This window comes from Typopeltis vanoorti, chromosome 16 (genome assembly GCF_054136105.1).
Source record: "Typopeltis vanoorti isolate ZY-2024b chromosome 16, IOZ_Tvanoo_1.0, whole genome shotgun sequence".
Taxonomy (NCBI): Eukaryota; Metazoa; Arthropoda; class Arachnida; order Uropygi; family Thelyphonidae; genus Typopeltis; species Typopeltis vanoorti.
Window position 1 is genome coordinate 74,354,139 of NC_143564.1, and position 24,268 is coordinate 74,378,406.

Here is a 24,268-nt window from a genome sequence, read left to right on the forward strand (position 1 = left end):
AAACAAAAAAATTTATTCATGCTAAGACATGGTAATTATAATTCAAAGGAAAAAGGATTTCACATTTCAAATTTATCAGACTTTTATCAATTCTGCCAAGTAACAAAGCAATGCACGTGTATGATTCTCAACTTACTTAAATCAGCACTTCTAGCCTTTAGCTTAGAGATGATGACAAATATTTACATTCACATAAACATCAGATGTGTGGTTAGTTTCATACACACTTTAAAACAATTTAACTTACATCAGTATCAGAATTATGCTTAACTAGTCTTCACATTCAGTCCCTCCTTCAAACACTTAACATTAATGAATGCTTAGAACTCCTTAGATAACTATTTCACAACAATATGGAATTGTGGTTTTCTGACTTCAGAACCTTACAATATGCTAGCAAGTATATAATCAACAATCCCTGCTCTAAGGTTCACAATCCATAACAGTTCTACATTAATCTTACTTGATACATTTCTCAACCAGTTCAGCATTCACGATCCTAGAGATCATGAACATAACCTTCTTCCTTCCTGTTAGAACTGCAAAACAGACATTCCTCCATGGCAACGATGATACAGCATTCCTGGAGATCCGTTAGCGAACTCTGTGATGGGACTTTCTGGAACAGGCTGATCCCGGCATTAAAAATCTCCTGTCATTGTCGAAATATTGCTATTAGGAATTCTTCCCTATCCTTGGAATGGCTGGTTATAGGAACAACCTTCTTCGTAGCGACACTGGAACAAGTCAGGAACAGCAAGAGCAGAGCAAATCACCTGTCCCCTTTTAATTCTCTCTTGATGGCCCTGAAACTTCTTTAGATCGAGTTCCCTGGATGTTCTACCAGGGGTACCCCCCCCCCTCTGAAATCGCTGAGTCTTGGTGGGAAAACCCCATAACTCATTGACCTTTGTGTCTGACAATAGCCTTAGGTCAACATTTTAATTCTGTTTGGGCTATCTCTTTGTTTGTACAATATTGGCGGTCAAATAATTTAGCAATTCATTCTAATATTTTTATAGATTACATATTGGTTGTTAAATAATTTAGCAATTCATTCCAATATTTTACCAGATTACATAAAACGATTCTGAAAAATTGTTAATTAAACTACAAGTATTTTGCATTAACTTTCTTTCTCAAGTAAAATTGGTATATAAGAATTTTATACAAAATTCTTTCTATACAAGATTTTACACCATCATGTTTATTTGATAATTAATTTCTTTGTCACTCGTAACTAATCCACTGTATATTGGATCTTCTTAGACTCCATCATGCACCAGATGGCTTCAAAAACTCACTATCACATTGATCATTTTTTTTTTAAAGTGAGAGTCATGACTTAAACATTATATAGAATTTATTCAAAAACTCCAATATATTTCATTTAACATTATGTGGACAGTCAGGGAAATAGACCATTAACTACATTCAAAAGATGAATCAAAATAATGAGTCATAAATCATGCATATGTTAGTTTGTATCTCGGTTGCAGCTGAAATATATGATATTACAATATCAGAGTTCAAAATGTATATGTTCCATTAATGCTATTAATTGATAATTGTTACTAGTGTTGTACTCATGGCTTTCTAACCTAACCCGACTGAAATCATCAAATACCATTAACATCTCATCCACTCTTCTCCTACTTGTCTGTCCTTCCTAAAAAAATACTGCATCTTGTCTGTGAGTGTCAAGTCTCATTAATGGCAGCAATCTGAGGCCACAAGCTATTCATCAAGGTAACAACTCTTTGTTTCTAATACTCCTAACATTTGTGTACAGACATAATTTACGAAGGTTGTTTGAAAGTTGGGTAAATTTCCAATAGACGACGACACAATTCGTTCATTCATACCAGTGTTGGCACATCTTTTTCATGACCATTAACGAAGTTTTGGCCACATGCGATGCGTAGTTCTTTCTCATTTAGCAATCATTTATAAAATGACTGTGTTTGCATTTTTCATAAAACTGAGGTCACTACAAAGGAAATGATTAACAAAATCTATGGTATCATCATGGAAGACTGCTGAGTGAAAGTGCCTGCGATTGCTGAGATTGTAGGCATCTCAACTGAATGGGCGTATAATATCCTGCATGAAAAATTGCACATGAAAAAGCTGTGCATGCAGTTGGTGTGCGATTGTTGACTTGACTGTTGATCAAAAATGAATGCAAAAAGACCTTTCAATGCAGTGTTTGGCAATGTTTAATCACATTTGCAGGATTTTATGCATCAATTTGTGACTGTAGATGAAACTTGGATCCACCACTAACACCCCCTTAGTCCAAGCAGCAGTCAAAACAGTGGACAATGCCCGATGAAAGAACACTGAAAAAAGCAAAGTCAGCTGGAAAGGTGATACCACTGTTTTTTGGGATTCCCAAGGAATTATCATGATAGACTATTTGGAAAAGGGTAAGACAATAAAAAAAGTCTATTGTGTGTCATTGTTGGACTGTTTAAAAGAAGAACTGAAGAAAAAATGGCCAAGATTGGTGCACACAAAAAAGTGCTCTTTCACTATCACACACATCAGCCATTGCAATGGCAAAATTGCACGAATCGAGGTTCGAATTGGTTTTATATCTACTGTATTCTGGACTTGGCCCCCTTATGACTTCTTCTTGTTCCCAAACTTAAAAATTTGGCTCGATGGGAAAAAAATTTCTTCGAACAAGGATGTCATCAAGGCTGTCAATGACTGTTTTGGTTTTGTACAATTCGACAAATCCTGCTTTTTAAATGGGATGAAAAAAATCGAAATTCACTGGACCAAATGTGTATCTTTGATAGAGACTATACTGAGAAATAAAGGTGATTTTTCCCCCAAAAATGTGCTTAACTTATTTTTTTTTACCAAACTTTTCAAACAACTCTCATATCTCCCTGTTTTTTTTTTTTTTTTTTTTTTGTATGCTTGCCTCTGTTGTCTGTGCTACCTTGCTTCACTTATACAGACATCCTTGCACATTAATAAGTCTGAACCAGATAAACATACAGGCATTTTTTGATCATATTCACCCACATGATTAAATATATTTGTGACATTAACACAGTTGCATGACTTAGTCACTGTTATGCCTAGATTCTCACCATTGCTCTTATCATGATTTCACACTCCTGATTCCACATATGGTTGATTTTTGTAAGACAGGAATTAAAAATCTGAATTTCTGGGAGGAAAACTTATAAATGCCCTCCTTTTATAAGTCTTTGGGGAGGAGTTGTTATAGTAGTATAGTAATAATAGCTCCCTGCAGAGTGTTAAATTATACCCTCACTGGCATTGAATTCATCAAGGAGGATTATTTTGTGTTGTCCTTTCTTGTGATTTTGTACTAAATGCATTTTTCCAGTTGTGAAATAAAAAATGTTTCCAGTTGTGAAATGAAAAAAAGCATATTTTGAGTTGTGAGCATTTTAGCTGTAATTCTAGTTGTCAACTAGAGGAACTTTTTCTGTATCTTTTTTTTTTTTTTTTTTTTTCCCCACATGGTTTTCCAGTTATTTGATATGTGATACAAGTAGAGTTTTTCTCCCAGAAATTCACATTTTTAACTCCTGTCTTACAAAAATCAACCATAGAATCATTATTTCAGACAGAAGTATGAGGTAGGATAGATGGTAGTTGTCTGTTCTTTTGGTTCTAATGACCTTAAAATTATCATTAGCCATAAGTTTATCTATCAAGAATTCCATTATATATATCCTTTGTGGAATAAAAGTGCTATTTTTTAAACTGTACATTAAAAAATAGTGAAGCTGTGTTGAAACGGAATCAACACTGTGGTTCTGTTATTCAACCATAGCTTCCTGCGCCATAGTTGTAATTAATTAAAATCCATTAGATAAATTATGCCTGCCTATTGTAATGATTTATGTATTTTATTGAAATGGTTTTAAAAAATGCCTATAACCAGTTTTTACTTTTCTCAAACTTAAATTTTGAGTTAAGAATTAAGATTTATAAGCAGTTATGTATTTAGGAATTCTGAATTGCATCTTTGAGTATACTTTACTCTTAGGGATTAGAAGAATTGCATGATGATTTGGTCACAATGGAAACTCTTGTTTATGAATGCCATCTTGAAAAGCCTCTGACATTAAGGGAACTGGAAGATATGACTGACATGGAGAAATTAAAAATGTTGATGTCAAATGTGAGTTGAAATATCATACTGTGTAATTTAATTTAGTGAACAAGAATTATTTATAATTGTTTTATGACTAGCATTCTTTGTTTTTATGCTTATCTTTACAGGAAATCATAAAAAAATTTTGTAGATAATATCTAGCCTAGAACATCAATGATAACTTGGGTTGTTGGATTTATATTGGAAGGAGAGAATAGGTAATAATGTACCATTACCAAGGTTACAGTAATATACCATTATCATCAAATTCTTAATATGTACTGTCAAGGAATGTACAGGATAATATGATAGTACAACATGCGAAAGTCTACATAATTACTAATTTCCTATTGACAATTGTCCTTCAAATTAGTTTGTTATTGGGCTTGACTCCAGTAATGTCAAACCTTATATTTTGATTTTCTAAGATGCCTTTCATGGCTTCGATCCGCCTAAATCTTGTGTCTTCCTCTGAGTATTTAGTATTTTTCCTGCCATTCAGGCCTCAAATATTCTTTGCTAATCTTTCCTCTCCAGCTCTGTTTAAATGACTATACAACCTGAGGTTAACTTTGCTCACCCACCCTGAATGCTAACAATATCAAGTTCTTTCTTATTATCCTCATTTTTAATATGATACTGCCATTGATACCATCTGTTCACTTCAGCAATCTTTCTCAGAACTGTACCTGTTGTCCCAATTCTTCTATCAGTTTTTTTTTTTATTTTATTTTAAATTCTAACACAGCTCTCAGATCCATCAGTTAAAATTGGTTTTGACTTTTACTTGTTTACATCCAGTGATAATCTTCATTGTATCCAGAAACAGAATTTTGTCTTTTTTCTTGCAAAAGAGACCTTACTTTTGATAATGCTCATCTCAACTGTAAAGACTAGATTTCTCTTCTCTGACACATACCCCTTGTCTTTTCTGCATAACCACATCATTTCTATAGCATTTATCTTCCAGAAAAAAATTGGCATACTGTTTTGCTCAAGACATTACTTTTCATCTGTCCAGCTGCAAACTCTGTACAAATACCAAACATTACTGACATTGCTTTTACATGTGGGGAGGTGAACCAAAAACCTCTTAAAGTTCTTAATGCTGTTCAGAAGAGGACAGCTGATCCTTCTTTCACAGCCACTGTGTCACAGTAAGTCAGTCAATTTCTGTATTGTCCTTCTCTCAGGTACAGATATTTCCATGGCAGATTTTCACCAGAACTAGTATCTCTCATATCCCTATTTCTGTTAAACCTTCAATACCATAAGTTACAGCTGCCCATCATCCTTAGGGAAATTTGGTTGTGTTTGGGTAGTTGGGTATTATTCAGAGTTAGGGGGTGAGTATTGAGCTCTTTCTTGTGAGAGATCAGACAGGACTGAATTTTAGTGGTGACACATAGTGACCACTGAGAAAGTTGGCAATCCATTTCCTTATGCAGTTAAATGTTTAACTGCATAAAGAAATGACTTTGTGAGTTTCTCTGAATTTTTCCATGGTTTGAGTCCAGTGGTAGTGATGTAAGCAACAGAAGTGACAGAATCCATATTGCTGGTCACTGATTAGTTGGTAGATCTCCTGATGGTTGGCTGTTGATAACTTTTTCCATAGTTTTAGAGAGAACATAAGTAAAAGCAATTGGACAGTAGTTTATTGGCTGTTTAACACAGACTTTTATCACCTTTCTTTGGGATGGGCTAAATGTGGGTTTGTTTCTGTGCTGTAAGTTAGATGCCAGTTGAATTGGATAGGAAGAAGTGATAAAGGATAGGTGTCAGCACTCAGGCAGTGTCACTGCTGTACGCAATGATGTTTTTAATACAAGTAAGAGCAACGATGGTATCCCACCTACAACCACATGTCCTATTTATTTTCAGGTTATTAAGGTTTCTTTCAGACAGAAGACTATGGGAGATATGGAATAAGCAGTTCCTTGTTGAGTGTGTATGTGTTAAGGAGGGCTTTGTTTGGTTCAATCATTGCAGGGATTAGAAGAGAAGAGTGATACCATTAAGTTGGTCTTGTCTTTAGGTGAGGTGATTAAGGTACTACTCAGATGTTAGAGTGGTGGAAACATGGTTTGACAAAAGTTTCATTCAATAGCCTTTGCGAGGGACTTGAATGTTTGACTGCCATTTGGACAGGAGGTGAGTTTGCATAAATGTATTTGTTGATGATTTGCTTACAGCTGTTGTGAGCTGCAGTATAGGTTGAGTGAGCAGCTGGAATTTGGTCTTGAGCCACTAGTGGTATGTAGAGTTTTTTCCTTTTACTGCACTGGCACACTCTTTTTAAGAACCAAGGGTTGGATGGTGGCTGGGGATTTTGGGTAGAATGAGGGATAAAGGCCTTCATTCCTGTGAGGATAAATTCTGTTATTTGGGCTGAGCAGGCATTTGGATCAGAAGAACTGAAGCATGGACCATGGAAAGGAGGAATAGAATTCATGGATATCATCCCATTTGGTACCCTTGCACTGTCAAAGGACATGAGACCGAGAACTAGTGGGTGAAGGTTGTTCTGTGGCAAAAGAGACGTATGAGGTTGTGATCCGAGTTGCCATGAGATCTTGATCCCTGCCTGCATGCTGCATTGATTTGCTGTGGGTCTTATTGGCCTTGTGTATGTGTGAGAGAGAGGAATAAAAAAAAGAGGAATTAAAAAATCAAAACCTGGAAGATTCCTTTACCAACATGTATGTTTGTCTTATCTCCTCTCCTCCATCGATTACTGTGGAAGAGATGTTGATAAGTGGAAGAACCGCTTACCCACATACATGTTTCTTCATATGTCCTCACTTCCATCTGTTACTCAAACCTTAAAAAAATCCTCAGTCTGTCATCATATTTGCAATTCCATATATCTATGGAATCTGCTATGTGGATTTGTTGGATCCTTTCAATTCTCTTCTCATTTTCTCAGGAACCAGGTAATCATATCTGAGCATATTAATCACAAGATGTGGTATCATCAAATCAGTGCCTTGTTCTTCCCAACATTGCAGTTATCTAATGTGATATTTAGGGGTAACATAGCAATATAACCCCTAAATTTAACCCCTCTGTCTCCTTTTCTCTTTCTGGTGTAATTAAAATGGAAATAATGTTTGTTTTTTTTTGAATTATTGAATATTATAATATCAAAAGTTTTGTGTAAGAACAAAGGAAATTACATATAAGGTAAATTGTGTCTAAGTATGCTTCTAGTCAACTAAAATTCCAGACAGATTAAGGGATTAAGCTGTGACCTGAGGCCACTGCAAACACGAAGGTCGACATTACACGGGGGTTTCCTGTCTAAATGCACCGATCGACGAGGGTGACAGGTGCAGAACATCAGGGTACCCAGGGGACTACGACGTAAGAAAAATGAAGGTCATCGGAACCATATAAATAGGAGTTTGCTGTGTCGAGAAGGGACTTGCTTGGTTTAGTCTGTTCCTAGGAGTTTGAGTACATTCGGAGCGGAGTTTCTGTTCGTGGGACAGGAAGTCACGTGGAGTTCCAACGAGAGAGTTCGGGCTCATGGACGGTATCAAGGTCACCATAAGCCAAGGGGTTTCGAAGAAAGTACAATGTTTGTTAATGGCAGTTGAGCTTCACTAGAACCGTAGGTGATAAATTGTCGTCCTATTTGGAGACCTGTATTCATGAAGCAAAGGCCAGAAGAATGATGCAACTAAGGCACATCGTATTAGGAGGAACCAGATGCCAAACTTACAAGCCATAGGAATAAATTTTCCACTGATAACAAGAAAGAAGTTTTGCAAATTTCGAAAAAGATGTTTAGGTAAGTGACGAGGTTTAACGGGAACAAGAAGAGATAATCAGCTATAGAGGACCAGACTTCATGAAAAGTAAGAACTTTCCATTATTTAGTCAGAAAGAAACGTAGATTGTGATGGTGGTTTGAATTGAAGGAATTGGTTTAAATTTAGAGATGCAGGACATTAGGCCTTGAGCTAACAATTGAATTAATTTACTCTATCTAAAAGAAAGCCTGGCTGAATTGTATAGTGAATCTAATTGTATTTATTGCTGTAGTCATTCCTTAAACCTGAATTTTTACATGTTGACGATCTGATTATATGTAAAGTTAAGAAAAGAGGATAAAATTCTAGAAAAGTAGTCCTGCAAAGATTCAGATAATTGAGAGAAATGAACGTATAACCTATATTGAGATGTTAGATATAGTGTACATATTAGATTTAAGTCAAATTAATTTGTGTCATTTATGTATTTGTTTCTTAGTGATGAATAAATTGTTTTTCTTGTCAAAATAACTTGCCTGATCTCTAAGTCCAATGCACTACTCATGAAATCGAACCTATGCATCTTAAAGTAGATATTACCATGACTGCAGAGTAAGAAATATATATAATTTGGTATAGAGATAGGTTGAAAAGGAAGGAGCTGTGTGTCATACTGGGTGTTCTTTTCTTCGTAGGGAGATACACCTCTTATCCTAGAATTTTGGTGGCACAGCTGACTATCAAACAAATTTTCCAAAATTTAATTTAGAATAAACACCAGTAAATCAGACAAAGAGATTGGCTCCACCTGAGGCACTTTCTTTGTTCTTGACATCTTGCACACGTGAGCCTTACTATTTACGGCCACAAGATAGACGTAACATAACTGACGATAATCCAGAAGTATAGTAAAAGTTAAGAAGATAAGTTTCAAAGAGAAAACGTAGAATTTTACAAAAGCGCAGCCAAACAAGAATTAAATAATAACAATAAAACATAGATTTTAACAATGGCGCAGTTGGCAGGATTTAATTCACACATTTAATTGATCAATGTAGTGAGCTAAAGTGAGCAAGTTTTGGATTAGAATCAGGCAGTTATCAAAAAAAGGAAAAAAAAAATTTTTGTGAAAATTTTGTGAATTAATATACAAGTATGAATCAACCATCTAGTACAGGAATGGATGACGTTGAGTTCTTCAGGACTATAAATCCTCAGCAAGTTTTTCCACAATTTTCTGGAGAGGAAACTGACGACATCTTAGCTTTTTTTAGCTTTGTCGAGAAATTAAAGAAAGTGGATAGATGGGCAGACTTCCAACTTCTCATCTTGTTAAGAAGTAAGCTTGTCGGAAAGGCAAAAAAACTTTCTGTATTCTTCCTCATTTTTGAAAGATACCTTGGAATACTCCAAGTTCAAAGAGACTTTGATCTTCCGGTTCTCCGGTGTAAGAAGTCCCATCCAAACTTTGTGGAAACTATACAGGTGTATACAGAATGACAAGGAGGGCATAACAGGTTTCTTTAATAGATTACTAACAATTGCAAGGTCTATGAGTGTATCCAAGGAGGACAAATCTCACCTTGAGTGGTTGACCTTCCAGCAGTTTAGATTGGGGTTATGCAATGAGTTAAGAGAAGTAGTATACAAGAAACGAGCAAGGAGTTTGGAAGATTGTTATAGATTGGCTAGGGAAAGGAAAGAAAACTAGAAGAGAATTCTCACTCCTCTTCCCTAAGACAAATGTTATTGGAAGAGAACAGTTCCCCCTGAGGATAGCATGCAGAACGGAGAGGACATCGTAAATCAAATCTCCCTGCACACAGGATGTAAAGAGAATTCTGACTGCTCCAAATCTGGAAGTAAGAGAGAGCATGAGAGACCTCTGGATCACAAACAAGTGACAAAAAAGGAAAAAATGGAGCTACTAGATCAGGAGTCTATGCTTGAAAAGCTGAACAGAAGGATAAATATGTCAGTGAAACTTATGACAGAGAGCTAGCCCAATAACCGTCCTAATAACGATATAGAAATAGACTCTTCCAGACAGGGAGACCAACAATACAAGGGAAATGAGGGAAGTTTAAATTCAGGAAGAACTGCCACGGCCCTTGATATACTCCCTGATGAGTCAGACTGTCAACCCAAATCAACCATGCACAAAACCTACAAGATGCAAAGTGTGGCTGTAGCAGAGGTGAGGGGGAAGGGCGCCACTATCAGTTGTGCAGGGTTTGGTTAAAGAAATTCCATGTAACATTTTGCTTGACACGGGGGCTCATGTTTCCATCATTCCTAAGTTGCTGGTTGTAAAATGAAATAGTGTTTCTCTGAATGACATCGTTGAATTGGCAAGGCCCATCAAGATAACAGGGATTGCTAAGACTGAGCTCCTCACGACAATGAAGGTAAATGTAAAACTCTCCATGCCGTGTTTCCCTGTGAGTCTGTCACATGAGCTGCTAGTCTTCCTTGAGGTCACAGATACCAGTGATCAAATCATACTGGGTCTCGATTTCTTGGGGAGATATCAGTTTATGTGCGACTTTGCTAAGGGAACAATATCCCTTTGTGAAAAAAAAATACCAGCCAAAATTCAGAATAGGGAATGGAGGGGAAATGAATGAGGCGTTAGACATTGAAGTAGTGAATTCGGAAAAGGGTCCCTTTAATGGAGAGAAACATTGTTATGCAATGCCACCAGTTTGACGAAGTCAGCAGAGGAAAAGATCGAAATAGAGGAGTTCTTTTTTTTCCTTGATATTTCAGTGTTATCCTAGAGTTACCGAAGAGATTGCTTCATTGTCTGCACTGACAAGGTTGAGCATGCTGTCCAAATTATGTCTGATTTCCCAGTATATGTAAAGCAGTATCAAACCCCCCTCAAACATATGGAGAAGCTGCAGAAATTATTACTGGACTATAAGAGGGCAGGCGTCATTGAGAAATCAAATTCCCAATGGAACAGTCCTTTTATACAGTTGAAAAACCCAATGGTAGCTTGAGGTTTGTGTTGGATCTGTGAGAGTTGAATAAGGTCACCAGACCTATCGACTTTTCTTTATGTAAGATTGAAGAATTGCTAATAGGTCTGGAGGGAACAAGGTACTTCTCGAAATTGGATCTGAACTCAGGCTATTTTCAAATCCCCCTTAGGAACGAAGATAGGAAATACTTTGCCTTCACTACAAGATGGCAAACGTATCAGCTTTGTCGACTCCCTCAAGGAGCTACAAACTCAGCCATGAGCTTCCAGTCCCTAATGAACTTGATCCTATCAGATGTGTTGGGAAAGGGAGTCGTATGCTTCCAGGACAACCAGATTTGAAGAAACACAAAGAAATTCTGCTAGGTGTTCTGAATAGGTTGAACAAAGCTCGACTCTCCTTAAAGTGCTCAAAATGTCATTTCTTCCTTAGGGAAGTCGAGTACTTAGGACACATTGTCAGTGAAGCTGGAATAGTCCCCACTCAGGATAACATGACTGCAATATTAAAAGTCAGGATCCCAACAACTGTAAGACAAATTTGAAGGTATATAGGAATGGTAAACTTCTATAGGAATTTCATTCCTGATTGCTCGAAATTAATGGAACCCATCGTGAAGCTCACAAAGAAGGGGGTAAAGTTTACTTGGGGGAGAACAACAGTGTGCTTATAACTCCCTAAACCTCGCTTTGACTAGATCACCCGTTCTTGTGTACCCTTAGTTCGGAAAGACATTTTACCTCTCAGCTGATGCTTAAAATGACACTATTGCCTCAGTTTTAGAACAGAAGGATGGGGAAGACTTCAAGCCCATTGCGTTCATTAGTAGAAAGCTTTCATCCTCTGAACTTAACTACTCAGTAATAGAGAAAGAGGCACTAGCCATTGTGTTCTCTCTTAGAAAATTTAAATATCTGTTACTGGGGCAACACATCATCTTACGATTGGATCATAAGCCGCTATCGTTTCTGTCGTCTATGAAAGATAAAAACCAGAGAATAATTCGATGGACTCTGGAATTACGGGAGTTCAAGGTTGAAGTCAATTATATTCCTGGAAATACTAATGTGGTTACGGATTATTTATCTAGGTCCCTAGGCTCAGAGCATGAGGAGAGCACCTTTCCAGGAGAAGAAAATATTACTTGTATAAATAAGGGCGAAGGTATAGAAGAGAACAGAAAAAAGCCCCCTCATCTCCAAGTCTGGGAAAAAACCTCTTATCGCGGAGGCCCAGAAAATGGACTCCATGTGTGTGTGTGTGTGTGTGTGTGTGTGTGTGTGTGTGTGTGTGTGTGTGTATGGGGGGGGTGTATCAGAAGATACAGAGGGGTGAGATACTCTCAGAAGAATATTCCTTCCTTAATTCATTGCATATAGATGAAGATGGTCTTCTGTTGTCAAAACACGACGTTTTGACAACAAAAAAATCATCCTTTATGAAAATATTTGAATCATGTTTCACTTATTTACTCCTGTTTCTGCTATTCCTCAAAGACAGGAATGCCATATGCCTTTATCCCTCAAATGTCCTTGAAGGCAAGTAATTGCAGTGCCAAGGGGAGGATTATGCTAAGAATAATGATGAATATACATTTGTGTGTATTTCTGGGATTGAGGAGGTAATTGGTATAGTTCGTTAAAAAAAAAAGTTTAAAAGGTTTTTTCGGAAAGTAATAAATAAGCCTTAATGAGTAAAGAAATAGAAAAACTTAAAAATAATTATATATAAAAAGATATTTTAATAAATATCTTTTTTTATAAATATCTTTGTACAAATCTTCCAAGTGCTGCTCATCAGAATATAATAACAGATGAACAGCACTTGGAAGATTGCATTCAAACTTCACAAGGCTGCCAATGATCAGTAGACCACAGGCTGGAAAACACCATGCTAAAAGAAAATGGAATTGTGTTGAGTTGGTTTGAATTATGGCTGAAGCAACAGGTCTTAATTAATTGCACATTTTTCTCTCTGCTTTGCTTGTTTTTTTTTAAGAATTAATTTAACAGGATTTAAGAACAGTGTTAGATATCGTGAAGTTGAAAAGTGTCAAGTGAAAGATAGTGAGCATGCCACTTCATTTTGATAATTATGAGTAGTGCTTTTTTTCTGGAAAAAAAGGTGCCGTTACTCACCACAAAGATGTTATTACAGCAACTTCCACACTTTTAACATAATCTCTGATATACCCTCGTCGTCTCTAGATGGTTCTTGCTTTTGGTATTGACTGCAGAATGATAACCTTGGAGCAGCTATGAGTCCACATATTTGCTAGGGTTGAAATGAGTGAGAGGAGATCCTACTATCCTGAAGAACATCAGTGCAGAAGTTGTTTGTACAAAGCAGAGATGACCTAGATGAAGTTACTATAAGTTTCATCTGAGAGAAACTCCTTTCACATTCACTGGAACATATTGCAATTGTGCCCAAAGTGTGCTTTAGAGGAAGTATGGTTTCACGGAAACCATGAACTGCTTCTCTTTCATTTAAGCGAAATTTGCATGCTAACTTTTTAATTTCAGCTTCAACAGATGTCAGATGCTTCTCAGGATTTTCTAGCCAATACTTGGAATCTAAAATCTTAGCACATTCAGGCAAATTAGTATCATCTCCTTCAAGCAGATGCTTTCCAACAGCTTTTTTCAGACTTTTATAGAAAGCCGATGAACTTATTGCAGGACTATGTCTTTCATTTTTGTGGAGTTTAATCCCTTTAAACTTCATATTCTTCTGACTTTGAAGAGAAATACTATAGTACAGACCAAGATTTTCAATTCTTTCTTCAAAAAGTTTAACTGTATTCTTTATCTTCCTGTCTGCTTTGCACAAGTCAATATTTCTCCCTTGTAAAAGTTCATTAAGTTCTTGGAGAGCATCACACATAAGACCCAAATCAAGAACAAATTTGCATGATGTTATTTTTCTTAAAAGGCCCTCATAAAGAAAGCGATCTCTTTTGCTTCTCCTGTTTCAGAAAGTGATGGATGAGGGCTTCAAAGTCTTGCCACACTGCAGAAACAATACGAAAACTAGATGCAACCCAGTGAGTGCTTAAAATTCTGCCAATTTTAAGAAGTTGAAGTTCTAGAGTTGCTGCACATTTCCCTAGCATTCTTAGGTGAAGCATGATAAGTCACATAAAGTTTGTCCACGAAACTCTTAAAGCGATTCACTCCTGCCGCATTGTTCACTGTGTCACTAACAGACAATTCAAGACGATGGTGAGAAAATAACACTAGGAAACTTCTTTTTCATTAGCCTCCTTACACCATTACGCACGCTAAACAACATGTCTGCGCCATCACAAGTTACAGATAATAAATACTCCTTTAAGTAATCTTCAGATAATCCTAAACACTAAAGATGACTAATTAAAGAGTTTAGAATTCCTCTAGCAGTTAATTCAGTTAATTCTGATAATTCGATCAAATCTAGGAAAAGACTCACAGGAGCCAAAAGTTCAGGGAGAACTACACAAACAATAACTATCAATGTTGTTGTGTTACTCACAGTTGTCGATTCATCAATAAGTAACTATATTTTGTTCTTGGAGTTCACTATATTGTCTATTAATGTTTTTCTCATTCCATTTGCGATATGGCTCACAATGTTAATGCAAGCATTTGCAGAATGAAGAATATATCCCATGTCTAGGCCATTAAGTTCCTGTAAATTTATTTCGTCTTCAAAGTTGTTAAATGATTGATTTCTCCCCACAACTTTTGTAAGCGGTTCGAAACACTTTTCTTGTTACATCTTTATTATGAGACGAAGTATTTAGGAAAACTCTCTAATGTTTTGTTTTTTGCTTCAGATTTTATTTTTTGGCATGCTTTGTGCGCTGCACTCTCCTTATGATCGTAAATCTTTTTTCTTAATGACATTAACTGTTGTATGCAAGATTCTCCAAAATGACTGATTTTACCATTTGCCAACTCTGCTGAAATTTTCATTCCCATGTGTTTATCGATGGTAAGACTTCTGACATCACGACGCTTTACAGTCCAACATTTTATTCTTGACATACAGCCACTCGCTTCTCTCGCAAAAGTCATTTTTCTCCAAAAGTGTCCAACATTCAGGCCAATCATTATCAGAATCTGCTTCCTTTTGACCATGTGGATCTTCGGTCTTGGTTTCATGATCCTCTTCACCAAGTGTATTTTCGGTGCTAGTTTTCTGTTTTACAGGATAACAAGTAGATTCAACAATTTCTGCTTCATCAGCCTTCCTTTTCTTACTCATTGCCATAAAGTAACTACTTATTTTACTCATTTTGAACAATGATTGCACCGATTTAACTTAGATTCATTCAAAACTCATGTGAACACCTGCCTGTTGCAGAGTGAATATAGAACTGATAAACTGATATTGGAAGCAATCGGAAGTGAACCCAACTTTGTGTTTTTAGTTGTGTACCAACTGAAACAGGAAAGCAGGGTATCAAGTTATGAGTAATCAAAACTGAAAATTCAATAAATTGCAAATTTTTAAAAACTTGAGAAAAAAAGGTGCTGTGTACTGCCAGAAAAAAGTACTGATTTTTTTCTAATGACATCAACCCTCTAATTTCAGTGCAGTATGGATGTCTATTTCCTGGTCATCAAAGTTTATTAGACTAAAGACTTTATTAGACCTTGCATGGCAAGTCTAAAGACTTGCCATGCAAGGCTCACACCACCTGCACAATACCTTTCCTTAAACATTCTCTTACAAAGCACTCGCAAGGATTCTGGCAATCTATTTACCTCATTCATCACATTCTGATAAAAAAAAAAAGTCTAGTTCTTATACCCTTATTAACTTCACTTTTGCTCAATTTTGAGTTATTCATTATTCGGCCACATCTTGCTAACTACAAGAAAATTTCCTCTACATAAATCCTATAAAACTCTTTTGATAACTTAAATGTTTCTGTCATATCCCCTCTTTTGTACATATTTTTACATCATTCATCTAACTTCTGTAGCCTGCAGATATATAGTGGTCTGTGTAATTGCTCCCTAAGAGAATACAGTAAATATCTGCAGGCTACAGAAGTTAGATGATAGATGTATAAAAGACGTGGATGTGATAGAAACATTTAAGTTATCAAAAGAGTTTTGATAACTGTGGATTCTCTCCAGCTCTTCATTATATCCAGGAAACTCTCAGCAGAACTATATCTGTGCCAGATTTGGCTATATCAAAGTTTTAATTCATTTCATAATTCTAGAAATTGTACTTTTCTCCTATTATTTAAACTTTTCACTATTCACTGTATATGTATATACATATACAGTGTATGAGAGATTGCTATGTTTTATACACACCCACGTTGTTCTCATTTGAGGGATGAACACTGATAATGCAACACTTCTCGATAACACATTGCTTCACACAGTGTGTTATTTTTATGGAGCAAACTTATGTCACTGTCAGCATGACAGTGCACAATGTCATAGTGCAATGCTACTGTGACATGACTTGGGGAAAACGATGTAGAAAAACTTGTACTGATCTGCACAAAATGTCAGTTTCAATCTAAAAGAACATACCTTCCTATATTTCAGTAATGTTACATTGCCATCTTCTGGGAACATAAAAACTATGATATGTGCACGCAAGCACTAACAATGAGCAAATTGAGGCTGAAGAAGAGACAACTGCTGTTGGTCTCTTCTTCAGCAGAAGAAGAGACCAACCAACAGAAGAAGGGACCTTTAGAGTCCTAAAGGTACCCCCTAGTGGGCTATACAGTCATACCCCGAAGTTATGCGGTAAGCGGGACCAATAAAAAGCGTGTAAGTCGAATTCGCGTAACGCAGGTATAATTTTGCATACAAACATGCAAAATATTAGTCAATTGGGACCAAAGGTTTACAAAAACACATATTTTTTAAGAAATATAATCATAATTGTAGTTTTTCGTACATAAAAAGAAAAGAAAGTTATTTCGATGCCAATGGTTTCATAAAATCTAATAGATTCGTCTGATGGCATAATGTCTTTTTCTTGTCACGCAAAATTTCTTCATAGCAAGCTAATGATTTTTTTATTCCTTACCTTGTGGCTACAATTCGTTCCTCGTTAGAATCTATGTCCTCCAAAATCTGTAAACCTTTGTTTTATGATTGTTCTTACTGGATTCCTGTAAATCATACTTCTTTGCTAGCTCACAAATTTTTATTCCGCCTTCAAAATCCTTAATAATGTTGAGTTTTGTTTCCAAAGTCAATGTTTTTCTTTTCTTGTATGCAGTAGAAGAATCGGACTTGCTTCTTTTGGACGACATTATTATTTTTTATGTGATAAAATTTTTATCAAGAATATAACATTAAACAATCGCATGGTTTGTAGACTATAAAAATCGTGTATGAATGGAGACCGCACAAAACATGCCAGTGCTTGTTCACAGCATGTGCAACACCGGCAAATGCGGCCGGCACCTGAAAGATAAGACTAGTGGTGAGGTGTGAAGTGGAACAGGAATATGTACATATATGAAACCACGTAACTCCGGATTCACGTAAGTCGGGGTATGTGACTGTATTGGGTTTTCTTGGCTTTTGGGCTGATGTTCTAAGGATGCAAGCTTCCCAAATTAGGGGTAGTCTCATGCATTGAAATTTGTTGAGATTTGGGAAGTGTTTTAGAGCTGAAGCTGATTCCAGGAACAATCTTTCATATTTATATTTGCTATGGTGTAGTAAAGTGGCTTTCTTTCAGTGTATTCTATGGTGGGTATCTAGTGCATCTGGTTTCACCAATACAGCCACTCAGGACTTGTGGACCATTCACTAGATACCCTCCACAGAATATGCTGGAAAAAAAGCCACTTTACTACATCATAGCAAATATAAATATGAAAGATTGTTCCTGGAATCAGCTTCAGCTCTAAAACATTTCCCAAATCTCAATAAATTTCGATGCATGAGACTGCCCTTAATTTGGGAAGCTTGCATTCTTAGAACATCAGTCCAACATAGTTAGACTATAATAAATTTAGTTTAATCCTTTATCCAAGTGTAAGCAAACAGAGTTTTTGACCTGAAGTATCTTCAAGACTGAGGCAACTTATGGTAAAAGTGGACTAAGCTCTCATCACTTGTCTTAGTATCTCCCATAATGCAAAAAACATCTCCTTGCAGACATGTATAATGCTATGCATTAAGGGAAGGGCCAGTACCCAGACTGGTTTTGACCTTTATTGAGGTCACATCAGTGGGAGCCAGACCCAGAGATGGTGATACTAAAGTGGAAGTAATGGAGAAGTCATATTACCTATACGAGTTGCCAAAAGGTGTCTCACCGTATTATTAAATTACTCCGAATTTAGATGAAGATGTTGGAAGTTTTTTTCCAATTGGTTAGACTATAATACATTTAGTTTAATCCTTTATCCAAGTGTAAGCAAATAAAGTTTGTGCCTGAAGTATCTTCAGAACTGAGGGAACTCCATTACTTCCAGCTTAGTATCACCACCTCTGGGTCTGGCTCCCACTGACGAGACCTCAATAAAGTTCGAAACCAGTCTCAATAGTGACCCTGCTCTTAATGCATAGCATTATACATGTCCACAAGATGTGCTTTGCAATATGGAAGACACTAAGGAAGTGATGAGAGCTTAGTCCACCTTTACCACGAGTTGCCTCAGTCCTGAAGATACTTCAGGCGCAAAGTTTGTTTACTTATGCTTGAATAAAGGATTAAACTAAACTTAGTATAGTCTAACCAAGTGGAAAAAAACTTCCAACATCTTTCTCTAATTTAATAATAAGGTGAGACACCTTTTGCCAACTTGTATAGGTAAACATAACTTCTCCGTTACTTCCACCTTAGTATCACCCCCTCTGGGGCTGGCTCCCACTTACAAGACCTCAATAAAGGTCGAAACTGGTCTGGGTAGTGGCCCTTCCCTTAATGCATAGCATTACAGTTGTCTGCAAGGAGATGTGTTTTGCATTATGGAAGATACTAAGACAAGTGATGAGAGCTTAGTCCACGGAGTTGCCTCAGTCCTGAAGATACTTCAGGCACAAACTTTGTTTGCTTACAATTGGATAAAGTATTGAACTAAATTTATTATTATCAGCCCAACAGCCAAGACATCCCAATTTAGCCTTCTAGGAGGCATCTTTAGGACTCTCGGACTAGTGCCAGTTGCCTTCTTCAGCCTCATTTGCTCATAGGTAGTGCCTGCATGCACATGTCATAGTTTTTATGTTCCCAGAAGATGGCAATGTAACATTGCCGAAATATAGGAAGGTATTGATTAAAGTTTTTTAATTAATATTTTAGTATACATTGTCAGACAGTTTCAGCCTGCTTGGCTGAGTGATTAGCATATCCACTCTGCAGCCAAAGGCTGCGGATTCGAATCCTACTGTGGGCATGGATGTTTGTGATTATCTGAGAAAATACTAGTAGTAGTGGTGGGCAGTAGATAGCATTGGTGTAAATGATGATGGTAGTTATGGTTCGTCGTACTTGGTGAATCGAGTGGTGGAGACAGTGTTGTAGATTAGGTGTCCTTGCTTGATGAGTTTTTGGACTCCCTGTAGGTGTCATGTAATAATAATAATAATTTCCTGAAAAATTTAAAGTCAAAAAGGTGTTCTTTTAGGTTGAGACTGAAATTATGTGCAGGCCAGTATACAGGTTTTTCTACATTTTTCACAAATCATGTTACAATATCATTACATTATGATATCATGTGTTTTCATGTTGACAGTGACTTAGGTTTATACGATTAAACTACCATTACAGGAGGCTTTGTGTTATCCATAAGTGTTTCATATTTGTCAGTGTTCATCCTTCCAAGCAGTACAGTCAAAAGTTTGAGTAATACTAGAGTTTTAAATAGCTTCTGACCATTATTGTTGTGGCACCAAACTTCAACATTGTGATGATAATGATATATTTTGCATATGACATTCCTCAGACATTTACTGCACCCAGGTTTACCCAGTAGAACAAGGGTATGTGTGTGAGATGCAGAGCAACGAGTCCCTGACATGAATCGTTAATTGATATCACAGAATTTCAAAGCATTGTGGACCAGTTCACTATAATATGAGTGATGCACTTGTTTTCCAGTGACACAAACAGACTGCTAGTATGGCACCCTCTGATGACACTTTTTTCGAAGTTGTAAGTTGTTCTTCTTGTTCTCTCCATGTGCAGATGTACATTCATATTTGTCTTATCTTACAGGATATCTTTGTATGACTGTGAATTTACAATATCAGTACTCTTTCTTTTAAAGTTACACGATGATCAGCATTCATATTTACAAATTTAGAGACACAAAACATGTGTCGAAATGATTATTTTACTAATTATTAATAAAATAACACTTGCAGTTTCAACCCCTGTATTGAGTTCATCATCAGAAGGATACATGTGTATTGGTCATCATCAGAAGGATACATGTCATACACGTGTATCCTTCTGATGATGACCTCAATACAGGGGTCGAAATGTCAAGTGTTATTTTATTAATAATTAGTAAAATAATCATTTTAGCACGTGTCTTTCGTGTCCCTAAATTCATAAATATGAATTACAATATCAGTAGTACTTGTCCTTCTGATGCAGAGGAGGATCTCAATACATGATGCATACATGCACGCATTCTCATTGGGCATATCTCTCTTGGGCATACATGTGGAGTGTTTGTCCATTTCATGGTCTAACAGGATCTCTGACATCTGAGGATTTGCCTTACATTCTTATCAGTGTTCTGAACATTTGATATTTCATGGACTCCAACTTTAAAAGATTTTTTCCTTCTTATTTATATTCAACTGGAAAATATCCTTCGAGCAGCTGAGATAACTCTACTAACTTCATTCTAATGATTTTACAAAACCACAGTACCTCCTGACTTTATTGCTTCCTTATGTTATGCAGTTATGAGTTTCATCAGCGACTGACATTATTGGTTATATTTAATAGTGCACTGCAGAGAAATGCTTATGGTTTTTTTTATTGTTCACTTTGCACAACATTCAGCATATAGCTGCTACTTTTAACACAGCATGAAAGCATGAACTTCTTTAAGTAAAATGTGTTATCTGTTAGCATGCAGCAGTTATTTGTTAAGTCAGTGAACTTCCAGAATTATTACAAATGTCAAAGTTTTTGGTAAGCATGTTTCAGTTTATAATTTGAATTTCTATTATTTTTCTAAAGTCTATACTGATAATATGGTCTGTTGCTGAGTTCATGTATGGAAGTTATTTCTAGCATTATGACATCAAGTTATAACTTGTTTACAGCTAACATAATGCACAGCATAGAAAATTAAATTGTTGTGTCTGTTTATACAAAAAAAAAGTTTGATTTTCAGATTTTTCATTGATTGCTCTGCGTGGCCACCTGTATACCCCCCCTCCCCCATAGTAAGTTAATAAACATTTAATATCAGTGACCCAGTCACCACTTGTACACACATACACACAAAGCAGTTTAATGCAGCAATAGTTTATTCAGATTGAGTGCTCATATTGAAGAATCCTTTCTTTCATAATTAAATGTTGATCAGCATTCATTATAATAAAATTATGAAGACAAATGGCTGGCCTGGTTTGCCGAGTGGTCAGCGCATCCGCTCTCCAGCCAAAAGGCTGCAGGTTCGAATCCCGCCACGGGCATAGATGTTCGCAATTGTCTGTGAAAATACTAGTGGTGACAGGAGGCAGATGGCGTTGGTGTAGATGATGATGATGATAGTTGCGGTTGGTTGTAGTTGGTGGAGACAGAAAGTTGTAGAGTAGATGACCACTCTTGATGAGTCTTTGGACTCCCTGGAGGTGTTATGTAATAATAATAAATACCATGTTAGAGTAATAACCACAATATGATCTAAACCAAAATAATTACCAAACATTTCAGTCTTAGCATCTATATCAATCATCTGGATGATATAGATGCTATATATACATAAAGCATATATATGAGCATCTATATATATATATATATATATATATATATATATATATATATATATATATATATATATATATATATATATAGATGCTCATATATACAACGAGAGAAGCCATATTTAATATACTAAAGTATACAAAGAATTTTATTGATGGTATATTTGCTATAGCGGTTATTTATAAACATATTACTAATAATTTGCGATTCATGTTTGTGAACTTCTCATTGGAAATTGATGACTCCAAGATTTTGTGACGGGTGGTGAGTTTATATATATATCTATCTATCTATCTATATTGGCCAGTATGTGTATTATTTTAAAAATAATAATAGTAATGTAGTGGTGGTGGTCTTTCCCTTTCAGTCATTCATGATCCTAGGTGACTTTGCAAGCATTGTCCACAAAGTGTTCTTGGTGAGTTTTTTTTACAGGTTAGTTCACCATTGCTCCCCCTCTCCCACCAATTTTATCTGGTGTCGGGACTGGCATATGGCAAAGACATATTCATGACTGTAATCCATGTGTGTATGAGGCTGGTTTTCCTGTTCTGATGGACAAAAATCCGAGTTTCTGGGTGAAAAAACTCCCTTTCTCTGTATGAGACTGGTTAGCTCACCTTTCATTGAAAGAGACCAAATAAAGATTCTTCACGTCACCAACAGGAATTGAATCCAGTTCTTTCTGACCAAAGGGCTTCATCTATACTGACGGAGCTATGGCTGGCGCAATAATAACGCATTATTTTTTAAATAATAATAATAATAATATTTTAAATATGATCCTCCTAGCACACATTAACTATTTCAGTGGTTAACTCTTTGATTTTTTTTTAATTAAAAAAAAAAAAACTTGTATTCTTGTCTCTTTGAATTGTTTGTTTGTTCCACATATTGATGATGTACTGTTGATTTCAGCTCAAAATATTTGTACTATATTCATTTAGTAATATGAACATTTAATATCAGTGAACATTTATTAACAACAAGCTCAGTATTAAAGAACATTTAATATTGTGCTTGTTGTTTTTTTATTATATATGTTGTTTATTTTTATTTAAAAAATTTCAATATTTTCATTAATTTCATTGTTCTTAGACTTCTGAAGATTTGTATGTCAAAAGTGTCAGACAATGGATGATTCCCTTCATTCAAAGATGTGAGAATCATAAACCTGGTTCATATAAATGTTTAATGAAAGATTATATGGTTAATATGGCAATAGGTGATTTAACTTTCTGCCAGAAAATTTTTGAGAATTCTCAAGTGGAGGTGAGATTTTATTTATTTTTTTATTATTTATTTATTATAGATATTATTTATTATTATTATTATTATTTGTTATTGTCATCTGACTCAAAATGTAACAAATTCATAGCGAAGTAGCATAATTCATGTGCATGAAAATGTTTTGATCTTCAGTATTTCAGAATACTTAAGAAATGATTCTTAATACATATTGAAGTGACATTTTTGATATTGATCTATGTACTGTTATATATTATTGAAATGTGTTGACAGAAATATTCTATCTCAAACAGTTTTTAATAAGATGAGTTATTTACCATTATAGATATTCCAGTTTTCTTTACTATCTCCTCAGAAATGTTAATAAACCCTCCCATATTATTAAACCAAGTGGTTCACTGATTGATAGGATACAGAATTGTAGAAGAAATTGTCTCATCGTGGAAAAACTTCCAGAAATTTCCTTGAATTTTGACCTATTTTTTATCTATTTATACGTGTTTTTGTTTCCAATTAGTCAGAGAGAAAGAACAGCTCTTCAGTTCTAATTCATTGTATACATGACAGAATTATGCAGATAGCTCACAATATAAAAGACATGCAAGGAAAAAGCATTCTCTGTTCACCTGTCATGCATAGATAGACTTTGTGATATGCTCATGTATTTTACAAACTATTTTACAAGGTACTTTGAAATATTTGAACAATAATTCAGCAACTGTTTTTGATTTGGTGAATTGTTTACCTAGTTATTGAATATGTGTGCACATGCACACACAGTATGATGCAAGTGAATCTGTTTGTTTCAAAATAGGGCAACTAGTAAATCTGAGTTGAAAGTTTATTTTTCACTTGGTTAGACTATAATAAATTTAGTTTAATTCTTTATCCAAGTGTGAGCAAACAAAGTTTGCGCCTGAAAGTATCTTCAGGACTGGGGTAAGGTGGTACAACACTGGGCAACTCGTTGCAAAGGTGGAGCAAGCTAAAATCACTCCTATCTCAGTATCTCCCATAATGCTTAACACATCTCCTTGCGGATATGTATAATGTTATGCATTAAGGGAAGGGCCACTACCCAGACTAGTTTTGATGTTTATTGAGGTCTCTTCAGTGGGAGCCAGGCCCAAGTGGAGATACCAAGAAGAAGCATTAGCAAGGTCATCTCTACCTATAGGAGTTGCCAAACGGTGTGC

The 24,268-nt window shown here is 35.9% G+C and overlaps 1 protein-coding gene across 1 annotated transcript in view; it reads left to right on the top strand.

Annotated features, from left to right (window-relative positions):
* The window catches only part of LOC150098133 (NBAS subunit of NRZ tethering complex-like), a 1,063,858-nt gene that overhangs the window by 389,310 nt on the left and 650,280 nt on the right, over nt 1-24,268 (top strand). The window contains exons 24-25 of the mRNA XM_090406267.1: nt 4,040-4,174; nt 22,923-23,096. Of these exons, the coding sequence (XP_090262393.1) occupies nt 4,040-4,174; nt 22,923-23,096 (309 nt within the window). The remainder of the gene's footprint in view (nt 1-4,039; nt 4,175-22,922; nt 23,097-24,268) is intronic.